Genomic DNA, 13,389 nt, shown 5'->3' on the forward strand with positions numbered 1-13,389 from the left:
ACTAATAAATGAATTCATTAAAGTTGTAGGATATAAAATCAAGATACAAAAATCAGTTGTGTGTCTATACACTAACAATGAATTAAGGAAATTAAGAAAACAATCTCACTTGTAACAGCATCAAAAAGAATAAAGTACTTAGGAATAAACTTAACCAGAGCAGATTATAGTCTGCTACACTGAAAACTGCAAACCATTGATACAAAGAAATTAAAGAAAACACAAATATATGGAAAGGTATCTCACCTTCATGGATTAGAAGACTTAATATTTTTTAAATATCCTTACTACCAAAAGTGATCTACTGATTCAATGCAATCCCTATCACAAGCTCAGCGGCTTGTTTTACAGAAATAGAAATATAATCCTAAAATTCATATGGAACCACAAAAGACCCTGAATAGCCAAAGCAATCTTAAGAAAAAAGAACAAAGCTGGAGGCATTCCATTTCCTGATTTCAAAACATTACAAAGCAGCAGAAAAATTAAATTTTCTAAAGATGTCAGCTTTCCCCAAATTGATCTCTAGAGTCACTGCAATCTTAATGAAAATCCTCATCAAATGTGTATGTGTGTGTACTTGAATAGTTGATTCTAAAATTTATACGGAAATTCAAAGGGACAAGAATATTCATGATGCTCTTTAAAAAAAGAGAAAATGTTGATATCTTTCTCTACCGGACATGAAGTCATCACAAATTGTTGTTAATTAAGACAGTGCATTACTTGTGCCAAGAGAGTCAAATAGAGCAATAGAACAGACTAGACGGCCTAGAGCAGACACCAGATTTATGACAAAGAGGGCTCTTAAGTCCTTGAGAAAAAGATTTTTTTTTTCAGGAAAGGATGCTGGGCCAATTAGCTACCCAAATGGTAAAAACAAATAACAAATTTTGACCCCTATTTCACAAAAATCAATACCAGGTAGAGATTTACAATCTAAATATAATAGGCAAAATAATAAAGCTTTTGGAAGACAAAGAAAAGCTTTTTGAAGAAGATATTCAGACAATATCTTTATGACCTTATGTAGAGAAAGGGATGCAAAAAATACTAAATTAAAAAGAAGTTTGATAAATTGGGCTATATTAAGATTAAGAATGTCCATAAAATGGCATCATAAAGAGGGTGAAAAGGCAAGCTATAGAACAGAAGATATCTGTAAGACACATAATAAAGCACTTGAATACAGAATTTATAATGAAACCTTAAATATCACTGAGAAAATAACAACTCAATGGGACAATAGGCAAAATACTTGAAAGTTACTTTAAAAATTGATATTAAAATGGCCGACAAAACATAAAAATATCCTCCATCTTATTAGTAATCTAGGAATTCAAGCATGAACTACAGTCACTTACTACCATTCCTCTGCCTGAATGGCTGTACTTTAACAGGGATGTGGACCAATAAGAACTGTCCTACATTGCTGAAGAGAATGCAAATTTGCTCAGCTATTTGGGAAAGTTTTGGCACTATTTCCTAAAGTAGAACATATACATACCCTATGACAAACACTTTAATTCCTAGATATATACCTAATAAATATGTGTTCACACACACAAGAATAATTTATTGAAAATGTTTAGTAGTAATAGTATTCATAGTAGCCAAAACCTGGAAACAATGTAAATGTTCTTCACTGGTGAAATGAATAAACTGTGGCATATTTTTCTGATAGTACACTATATAGGGAATAAAAATTAATGAGCTACAGTTGCACACAGCAACATAGTTAAATTTCATAAATGTGATGTGGAGTGAAGTAAGCAAGATACAAAATGTACATACTATATAGTTCCATTTATATAAATTTTAAAGCAATGTGACAAAACTAAGCAATAGTATATAGATATATGTGCTTAGGTGCCAGAGTTCTAATATATGTCCTTACTTCCAGTGTCCTAATATTGTTTTGTTGTTTACCATTCCTGTAGATACCCTAGGCATCAATCTGTATTAATCTAAGTCAATAATAGTGTTCTCCATTTCTTTCCCAGTGTTTAGTTTGGGGATGGGGATGTAAGCCATTTCTCGGGAAATTTTGGGAAAGTATTCTTTGTTGATATATGAGGAAATGCCCTCCTTTTCCTCTGGAATAAATTGGTGGGTCTGGATATGATGTCTCGTAAAAGGACAGCTATCTTAGGACCATGAAAAGAGTTAGTCAAGGATAAACCTGACGCTCTTCTGACAATCGATGGTATGGATGATCTGCATTAATCAATTTTGGAAGTGTCTGAACTCGTTGTGTGTAATAATGTATTTTCTTTATTGTTGAAGCCAATTGAGTCTGAGTTGTTTGTAACTCGAACTGGAAAACATACTCACTGGTACAGCAAGTATGTCCAGTAAAATATTTTTAAAATATAATCCACACAATGGGAGAGAATATTTGCAAACTTGTATCTGGTAAAGGTTTAGTGTCCAGAATATATAAAGAACTCAACAAAGGTTCACAACTGACACCTCAATGATAAATGACAATCTAATTAAAAAATGAGTAAAGAATTTGAACAGACATTTCTACAAAGAAGATATAGAAGTGGTCAATAAACCATGAAAAGATACTCAGGATCATTAATGTTGCAAATTAAAACTACAATGAGATATGGTTTTACACCAACTAAGGTGTCTATAATAGAAAAGACAGACAATAGAAAGTGTTAGAGAGGATGTGGAGAAATTGGAACCCTCATGCATTGCTGGTGGGACTGTAAAATGAAGCATGCAACTGTGGAAAATTGTTTGATCATTCCTCAGAAAGATACACGTAGAGTTACCATATAACATGGCACTTCTATTCCCAAGTATATACCCATGAGAACTGAAAATATGTCCACACAAAATCTTAGACATAAATATTTATAGTAGCATCATTTATAATATCCCCAAACTAGAAACAATCCATATGACCATATGACTCATGAATGGATGAATAAAAGGTAGTATAGCCATTCAATAGAATACTATTCATCAATTGAAAGGAATTAAGTATTGATGCAAGCTATGACATAGATGAACTTTGAAAAACATTATGCTAAGTGAAAGAAAACAGACACAAAGGGTCACATATTATATGATTATATTAAGTGTCCAGAACAGGTAAATTGATAAAGACAGAAAGTAGATTAATGGTTGCTGTGGTCTGAGAGAAGGGGAGAATGGGGGGGGGGGTGACTGCTAATGAATATGGATTTTCTTCTGGGGTGATGAAATGTCCTGGAATTAGATAGTGGTGATGGTTGCAAAACTTTATGAATATACAGAATGCCACTGAAATGGTACTCTTTAAAACAGTTAATTTTATGGTGAATTGTATCTCAATAAAAAATATAAAAAACCAAGAACTATGAGAGAAATCTTGAATAACTAGGCATTAAAATATGCTTTAAGATAGTATGTGCACCAGAAAAGGTAAGTCAGTCAATGGATAATAGTATAAACCTCAGTTATAAGCCCAAAGATTAACATGTATTTATTATACAGTATTAGTGGATTTTAAAATTAATTTGGGAAGGTTATATTGATTAATAATAAATGTGACTGCATAATTGGTTATTTGGTTAAGTGATAAGATGGAATATTAACTTACACCATACACAAAGTAATTTCCACTCAGGCCCTTAGCTAGATCAGTGATCAGAGTGCTCTGTGAACCACAGGTTGTGATGGAGCAGCCTCGTTTTTACACCTGGCTCTTCTAATCACCACTCATTTTCCATTTTCTCAGTTCTCCAAATTTTCTCTATTGTGTAACCATCCTCCTACCATCTTTGGATCAAACACAATCTTCAAGTTAGAGTTCATAATAGGTTAAATCATCAAAGGGGACTACCACATAGATGTTGTCCTCAGCATCCACTATCCATTACGTCTATTTCTGAGAGCAGCCAATGCATTCCTCTGACATTCTTCATTGTGTGGTACAATCTGCCCTTCTCTAATTTATTTTCAAACTCTTGGAAGACCTCGTATTCCTTTTCATTTATATTTTCATAACTCTGGAATGAAAGGTTTTCGTCTTACCTTGAGGAGCTATGGACAACAACACAAAGACCCCGAGGATGGAAAGCAAGACCCTCATGGCTGAACAAGTCAGTTAGAAAGAATCAGTGGCTGAGATGAAGAGAACTTCTTTATGTATTTAGTACTCAAGAGGTGAGTTGCTGTATGGTTATTGAAGCTTTCAGTAGCAAGAACATTTCTGTGTTCCAATGAGCCTTCATATCAGAAGACAGCATGCAATGGACATGCTATCAGTTATTTCAAGTTCATTTGTCAAATGTTGACAGGGTGTGGGCAAAGACAGTAGGATGCACAATACTTACCAAGAAGGAGCAGCCATGATGAAGGCAGGAGAGATATTCTGTTGAAAAATCATTGTCTTATGGTTGGTTCCTGGAGGAACTGTAAAGGTTAAGGCAACATTTATAGAGTAAAAGCATTCACTTTATTTCTCCAATAATAGAAAAAGAAGCACTAGATATAACAACATGCCTATTAATTAATATTTTTGGGAATGTATATTAGCAGACTTCAGCAATGAAATTATATTTGAAATCATACATAGGCTAGTGAGACATAGAAAAGCTTTTGTTTGTCTCTCTGTCCAACCAACTGAATGAGATCAACTACTTTTTATATCTAAAGTCTTAGTGAACAAAACTTGTTTGGAAAGCAAATAATATATAAAAAGCCATGGCAATGCAATATGAGCATATGCCTGACAAAGTCGCCTAAAGTACCTCGTAGACACTTAGGAAATGAACATAAAGGAACACCAGAGTAGTTTGGGTGGCCCAGGGAATGCTTAAAGAAGGCACGAGTAAGAATAACAATATTAGAAACTGCAAAGTGCATTCACATACATGATCTTATTTGATCCTCATAATTTCTTAGATGGTCTTACTCCAGTTAAGTAACTTTTCTCCATACTAAGAAGGAAGCTCCTTTCTGCCATGCCTTCCTCTGGGTGCTCCTTCTACTTCACAGTTTTAGTGAATGGAACACGAAGTCACGTTATTTGAGCAGGTCCTCGCTGGCCAGTGAAACTTTGAAGATGACATCTTAAGCTGAATCAGGGATGGAGGATTGGTAGTGGCTTGTGGTACCATTACTGGAGGTCCTGGAAGAGGCAAATCTCACAAGTGTTAGCCTAAGGAGGAACAATGAGGGAGTTGAAAACTCTGGACATGACTTTCCCTAAGCCTGCGTTCAAGTTCATTCTCCTCGGAAGTTCCTGGGGCAGTGTCACCTGGGACCAAGCCTCTCCTAGCACCCTAAAAAGTCACAGGGAGATCTTGGGGGTCATTTGAGGGTGTGCTGGTTGTTGATGACTGCTCCATTTACTTAAACCCAACTGGCCTGGGATCTTTAGCATCTCTGAACATGAATCCAAAATTTGTTAATTTTTCTCATGTGTCTTGGAGTTCTTGCCTTCTTGATCATAAAGGAAAAGCTTTGGAAGCATAGTTTACATTGCAAAGCCTTCAAATATATGAGCACAAATCACTGAGTTCCCTTAGGGAACACTAAGGGGGGAATTTTCAGTGACACTTTGGCGTCTTCTATAAACATTTGTTACCCATACAGACAGATTTAGAGTCAGGAGGTGGGCTTGTAAAGCTGCCCAGGAAGCCCAAGAACATGTTGTGATCCATGGGCTGGTAATCAGGGACATCAAAGGAAGGGCCAGAGGAAGGTTCATTGCATTCAGGGGGAGGGGCCGTTGGCACCAGGCGAGTGTTGAAAGATAGCTTATGATCAGGTTGCTTAGGGCATCAGTAAAGAATGATAAGGAACTTTGAAAAATGCTTCTTCTTAAAAGAACACAGAGAAGAAAATCAGATATCTATCAAGCTATCAAAGTACAAATTGTCACAGCAGAAGCAAGGAGTTAATTTACCATGAGATAGTAAATTAGACCTAGAATTATTGGATTTTATGGAACACAGCTCTCCAGAAAGGCACTGGATACTCACCAAAAATTCCTGTTCAAGTGTTCATTGTCTACTTTCCTTCTTTGTACTCAGTAGTATTGAAAGCTTTGGAGTCCTTGCTGTATCTATTATCTCTTTTTATTCTTGTTGTCATAATCTTTGTAAATTCATTTTTTCCTTACCTCCAGTCTACAAATATCACCAATAAAACATAAAACTACCTTCCTTGTCTTTAGTTTACTTATTACATAAGATCCTAATTTTTTCCCTTTCCTCTCAGCAAAGTAATGGTATACACTCTATTTCCAGTTCTTTCCATTCACTTCTTACCCTACAGGTTTCTGACATCTTCCCTCATCTTTCTACTGAATACTCTTTTGATAAATCACTAATAACTCTTTCTCTGTTTAAAAACAAACAAATATATATATATATATACACACACACACACATATACACACATACACGTACATATATGCCTATATACTAAATATATATTTTATTTTTACATTCTGATTCCTAAATAATATATTTTTATTTTTAAGATTGGGAAACCCACAAAATTATTAAGATGGTAATAAATACAATGCACTATTCTACCACTTAAAAGATCATTACTATTTTGGTTTATTTCTCTTTCATTAAAATAACAGGTAGAGAAGAGTTTAAAAATTATAATAGAGTACTATGAACTCCCCATACCAAATATCTGAATGAAATGGGCACTTTTAGGGAAATATAAGTCAATATGTTGGCCAATAAAATAAAATTGCCTGTAGCCAAAGTTCTATCCTTTCATAGTCAAAAGGTGCTAGAGTAAGCTAGATTTTATGCACAACTTTCAAGGTATAGATAATTTCTATTTTATGAGAATAATTCAGATGAGAGAATAAGCTAGATAGCTACTCAACATATTTTATGAAATAGAATAACCACAATATAGAAATGTCACAAGGTCAATGTGTTAGTTATGTACTGTTGCATAACAAAGTACCCCAAAATGTAGCGGCTTAAAACAACAAACATTTATTACCTCATGGTTTCTGTGGGTGAGGAATCTGGATGTGACTTAGCTGGGTGCCTTTGGCTCAAAGTCTCTGATAAAGCTGCAGACAAAACTGTCAGCTGAGGCTGTATTCTCACCTGAAGGCTGGGGGAGTTCTCCTTCTCATCCACGTGGTTGTTGGCAGGCCTCAGTCCCTTGCCACATCTGGCTTGTTCAAGAGTGAGTGATCTGAGAAAAGGTGTAGGAGCAAGACCAAAATGAAAGCCACTGTCTTTTTATAATCTAATTTTGAAAATGGCATCCCATCTCATGTGATATACTCTATATTCATTATATCTAAGTCAATAAGTCCATGGAGCCAGCTCTGTGGCCTAGTGGTTAAAGTTCAGCATGCTCTACTTTGGCAGCCTGGGTTCAGTTCCTGGGCGTGGACCTACACCACTTGTCGGCAGCCATGCTGTGACAGTGTTCCACATACAAAATAGATAAAGATTGACACAGCCATTAACTCAGGGCTAATCTTCCTCCAGCAAAAAAAACAAAAAAATAAAAAAACCCCTCCAGCCCACACTCAAGGGGACAGATTTGCACATGGGGCAGGAATCATTGAGGATTACCTTAGAAGCCACTTACCACAGACAGCAAAAGATGAAAATAGCCACTCTAAACTATGAACATAGATACAAATGTTACATCAAATATCATCAAATTGAATTTAACTTCAAAGTAAAAGGATAATACAACATAACCAAGAAATATTTATCTGGGAATGAAAGAATGGCCCAACGTTAGAAAATCAGTTAACTGAATACACCACTTTATTCTACTTTTTTTGATCACTTAGTATGTGCCAGGCACTGTCTCAGTCCTTGGAATATAGTAGTGGACAAGACAAACAAAATTCCTGCTTCCATGGAATATATACTGTAATAATGGGGAACACTTCACACACACACATGATAATTTTGGAAATGATACCTGTGTGATAGCAATAAAATAGCAGAGTTTTCACAAATTAAGGATAAAAGTGGTTAAGGGTACTGTCTTAGTTTTATCTTAGATGCAAACTCTGAGACAGGGACTTTAGTGCCAGTAGTTTTGTAGGGAGGTGATTGCAAGAAACACCAGTAGAAGAGTGGGAAATGAGACAAGGAAGAGAAAAAACTGAAAAAGAATGGACTTGAAGACAGTTACCACTTTGGGTATATCATTTCCATTGGGAACTCTAGGGTGGAGTGTAGAAGACTTTTCAGAGTTATGCCAGTTGAAGGAAGAGAAAGCTGGGATATCTATCTACACAACCTTTTATACCTCATTGATTGAGTCCTACTTCCAGGGGTACTAACTACTACTCGCATGATGCGGTCCTCAAAAGCCCTAAGGAGGAGATCTCAGGTATTCACAGTAAACATCCCTCACTGTGTAGAGAGGAATTGCCAAGGGATAAAGGCAGGGCGGCAACAGTGTATGCTATTGTCCAACTCTTGCACCACCGAGATTCCCTTATGCCCCATGTTAAGTCTATTCCATCTTGTCCCTGACATTTTAAGATTGTGGCTAGTTATAATTAAAAAAATAAGTGAAACACTAGTGTTAGGAAAGTTACAGGCCTTGCTACTTGCAGTTGGTCTTGAGGCCGTAATTTATATTCATCATCTTTCTTCTAGATATCCCTCATCCTTGGACAGCATTTCTGTTGATCTATTGCTTGCCCTGTGGTATAAGGCAGACCTTCATCCCTGTGATGACTGAAACTCAGGTTACTGTGTCATAGTCATGCTGTGATTACTAAAATTGTCAATTCATGGTTATCACTGGGCATGGAACAACAAGGAGACACCTCAGTGAATCCCCTAAGATTTTATTTGCCCTCTTTGTGATATCTTCCTATGATTATTAGGACCAATTAACTCTGCCAATGTAGTAATTTCTTTCTTTGCTGCCTAGTCTTTTGGTATCAGGAATTCAAAATAACCAGATGGTAGTCATAGCATTAAGGTTGGTGGAACCCTTATTGTCTCCTCTGGTAGAAGCAACCCCACACTGAAAACCTAAAACTTGAGCTCAATGGAGCCTAAAGATGTGGGGATAGGAAGCATCAATTCCCCAAGTGTGCCCCCAGGAGTGACCAGAGGGCCTAATTACACTCATACCTTGATTTTCAGACCCACGTATCCTAGCTGGTGGGAATAAGGAATCATACACTGACCATAGATTCAAAATATTTATTACATCTTAAAATACAGTGCCACAACACTGTAGTGTGACATCTTCAAGATAGTACCTTCATCTTTAAGAACATTTCAATGTTCCAAGCCTGTAAGCTTCTGGGTGAGAAGGCATGTGGTAAAACCAGTAGGTTTCGTGGTCATGTACTCATTTTTGTATTTTCTTTGCATTAAGTGAGTCACTTGGTTCAAGGTGATGTCATGTGGGATCTCATGATAGTAAATTACTTTATGAGTCCTTGCATAGAAGCATTGTTAAGGCACTGTGTGAGAAATGCAAATTCATACCCCCAAATATGTATATCAACCTAATAAGGTTGAATGATTGCTTCTTCTAGGAAGGAGTAGTCCAATGTAATCAATTCGCCACCAAGTCTCTTGAAGGGTGGTATTGTATTTGGGCTCAGTATTGGTCTCTGATGCTGACAGGCCAGATGTTCCACAATTGCCATTACGAGGTAAGTTTAATGAAAGGTTCGTGCAGTTAGGGTCAGGCACAGCTTCCATTCCTGCCACAATGACTAATTTATGTGTGAACCTATTGTACAAGCAGTGAGGTGGCTGTGAACAAAAACTGGCATTCCTCTATTGGAAGAGCATTCTGTTCACCTGGTTATTCAGTGTCTTCTCTACAATGGATACTCCTTCTACTATTGAGACATAAAATCTTCAAAGATATATTGCTCAAAGCTTTGCCTCTTGGGATTATGTTTTGATTTGCATTTCCCTGATGATTAGTGATGCAGAGCATCTTTTCATGTACCTTTTTGCTATTTGGATGTCTTCTTTAGAAAAATGTTTATTTAGTTCATCTGCCCATTTTTTAACCAAGTTTTTTTTGTTATTGAGTTAAGTGAGTTCTTTATATATTTTAGGTATTGATCCCTTATCTAATATTTGGTTTGCAAATATTTCCTCCTGTTCTGTAGGTTGCATTTTTATTTTGTTGATTGTTTCTTTACTATGCAGAAACTTTGAAGTTTGGTGTAGTTCCACTTACAGATTTTTGCTATTGTGGTTTGTGCTTTGTGTCATATCCAAAAAATCATTGCCAAGACCAATGTCGAGGAGCTTCTTCCCTGTGTTTTCTTCTAGGAGTTTTGTGATATCAGGTCTTATGTCTAAGTCTTTGATCAATTTTGAGTTAATTTCTGTGAGTGGTGTAGGATAGGGGTCCAATTTAGTTTTTCTGCATGTGTTTATCCAGTTTTTCCAACACTATTTGTTGAAGAGACTATTCTTTCTCCATTGGGTATTTTTGGTTCCCTTTTATATCAGTTGACTGTATATGCAGGGATTTATTTCTGGGCTCTCTATTCTGTTCTATTGTTCTATGTATCTACTGTATCTATTTTTGTGCCAATACCATACTGCTTTAATTACTATAGCTTTGTAGTATAGTTTGAAATCAGGAAGTGTGATGCCTCCAGCATTGTTCCTCTTTCTCATGATTGTTTTGGCTATTTGGGGTCTTTTGTGGTTTCATTACATTTTAGGACTGTTTTTCTATTTTTGTGAAAAATGCTGCTGTAATTTTTGTAGGGATTGCATTGAATCTATAAATGGCTTTGGTTAGTATTGACATTTTAACAATATTAATTCTTATGATCCACGATACTGGGTATCTTTCCATTTGTTTGTGTCTTCTTCAATTTCTTTCAACAAAGACTTGTGGTTTTTGCTCTACAGATCTTTCATTTCCTTGGTTAAATTTATTCCTAGGCATTTTATTGTTTTCAATACTATTGTAAATGGGGTATTTTCTTTATTTCTTATGCATATGCTTTGTTTTTAGTGTATAGAAGTGCAACTGACTTCTGTATGTAGATTTTATATCTTGCAACTTTATTGAATTCTTGATCAGTTACAACAGTATTTTGGTTGAGTCTTTGTTTTTTCCTATATGTTAAATCATATCATCTGCAAATAAGGACAGTTTTACTTAATCCATTCTGATTTGGATGCCTTTTATTTTTTTGTCCTGCTTAATTGCTTTAGTTGGGACTTCCAGTGCTATGTTGAATAAGAGTTGTGAGAGTGGGCATGATTGTCTTGTTCCTGATCGTAGAGGAAAAACCTTCAATTATTCACTATGTGGGGACCTGGAATTGGCCACCCCAAGATATGTCTCTTTGGCATCAGGATTATTTGAGGTTGATTGCTTTTGATAAACTGGGACAGGCAAGGAGGCTCTGAGGAATGGAACTTGCCCTTTGTTAGGACACGTTTACATTTGTAAGGTAAATCTCTGTCTGTAAAAGGTGCCTCCCTCTCTGTACCAGGAAGAAGAAAGGAGATGACCTTCTCTCTAAAAACTCTTAATCAATACCAAAGGCAAGGACATAAAATCTGCATTTTATTGTGCTAGTCTGGTAACCTCCTGTAACTGACTTCCCTCCCCCTCCCAACGTTGGCATTCCTTAAAGATTGAGCATCTTTCTTTAGGCTAGGAACTGATTGCTGAGCTCACCTGTGACCGCCCAGCTCCAGACAATCGACTTGCCTCCGGCTACACCCTCCGAGACAGCAGACCACTACCTGCTGTGTCCATCAAGCACTATGCTGACGGGGCAATCTTGTGACTATTGTGGGAGGGACATTTCAGTCACATGTGAAACACCCCGTTTGGGGGCTGTATAGCCACTGTCTGCACCCCACTTCTTCGGTGCCCTTTCTTCTTTCGGGAAGAAAGGCCCCGGGCCATGGTTCCTCATAAAGCTTTGTTTAATTTTCTCTTGCTATTCTGTCTCATGTGAATTTAATTCGTTCTCCAGCCAGACGAACCCCCATTCGGGGAGAGGAAATGTCCTCCTCCCCTACAACTATTTAGTATGATTTGAACCGTGGATTTGTTATATATGGTCTTTTATTATGTTGAGGTACGTTCCTTCTATACCCAATCTATTAACATGTTCTTTTTCTAGTTCTTTCAGGTGTAAAGTTAGGTATATTCGAGATCTTCCTAATTTCTTAATATATTCACATCACTCTAAGCTTCCTTCTAAGAACTGCTTTTGTAGCACTCCATAGATTTTAGTATGTTGTGTTTCTATTTCATTTGTTTCAAGATTTTTTAAAAATTTCCCTTTTGATGTTTTCTTTGATCCCTTGGTTGTTTAGAAATGTGTTATTTAGTTTCCACATATTTGTAGATTTTCCAGCTTTCCTTATGCTGTTGATTTCTAGTGTCAGCTATTATGGTCAGAAAAGATACTTGGTATGATATCATTCTTTTTAAACTTACTAAAACTTATTTTGTGTTCTAGCATATGGTTTATCCTGGAGAATGTTCCATGTCAATCTGAGAAGAATGTGTATTCTGCTGCTGTTGGATAGAACGCTCTATATACATCTGTTAGATCCATTTGGTCTGAAGTATGGTTCAATGCCAATGTTTCTTTGTTGATTTTCTGTCTGGATTTCCTACCTATTGCTGAAAGTGGGGTATTGAGATTCCTATTATTATTGTATTGTGTATTTCTCCATTCATATCTGTTAGTATTTGCTTAATCTGTTTAGGTGCTTGGTGTTAGGGGCATATATATTTATGATTGTTATATCTTCTTGATATATTGACCCCTTTATCATTATATACCTTTTTTGTCTCTTGCTACCATTTTTGGCTTAAAGTCTATTTCATCTGATGCAAATTTGGTTACCTCTAGTCTTTTGGTTTCCACTTGCATGGAATACCTTCTTCCATCCTTATGCTTTAAGCCTATGCATGTCTTTAAAGCTGAAGTGAGTCTCTTGTAGGCAGCGTATATATGGGTCTAGTTTTTTAATCCATCTAGCCACTCTGTTTCTTTTGATTGGTGAATTGTATCCATTTACATAGAGTGATTATTGATATGTAAGTACTTACTAATGTCATCTTATTGATTGCTTTGCTTTTTTTGTTTATATTGTTTCTTTTCCCTTTTGTTTTTGCCTACCTTTGTAAATTGGTGCTTTTCCTTGGTGGTATGCTCTGTCTCCTTTCTTATCTTTTGTGAATCTACGCTAGATTTTTGCTTTGTGGTTACCATGAGGCTTACATAAACCATCTCATAGGTAAAATAGTCCATTTTATGATGAGACTAGCTTTTATTAAATAGCCTACAAAGTCTCCACATTTTTACTCCCTTCCCTTTTATATTTTTGATGTCACCACTCACCTCTTTTTATGTTACATATCTGGTAACAAATAATAGCAGCTATAGTTATTTTC

The 13,389-nt window shown here is 36.2% G+C and overlaps 1 protein-coding gene across 1 annotated transcript in view; it reads right to left on the reverse strand.

Annotated features, from left to right (window-relative positions):
* LOC139081543 (beta-defensin 43-like) overlaps positions 1–4,237 on the reverse strand; it is a 33,888-nt gene extending 29,651 nt beyond the window's left edge. Inside the window, exon 1 of the mRNA XM_070607609.1 lies at positions 4,033–4,237. Within this exon, the coding sequence (XP_070463710.1) occupies positions 4,033–4,090 (58 nt within the window). The 5' untranslated portion in view covers positions 4,091–4,237. The remainder of the gene's footprint in view (positions 1–4,032) is intronic.
* Positions 4,238–13,389: the final 9,152 nt, after the last annotated feature.

Source organism: Equus przewalskii, chromosome 2 (genome assembly GCF_037783145.1).
Source record: "Equus przewalskii isolate Varuska chromosome 2, EquPr2, whole genome shotgun sequence".
Lineage (NCBI taxonomy): Eukaryota > Metazoa > Chordata > Mammalia > Perissodactyla > Equidae > Equus > Equus przewalskii.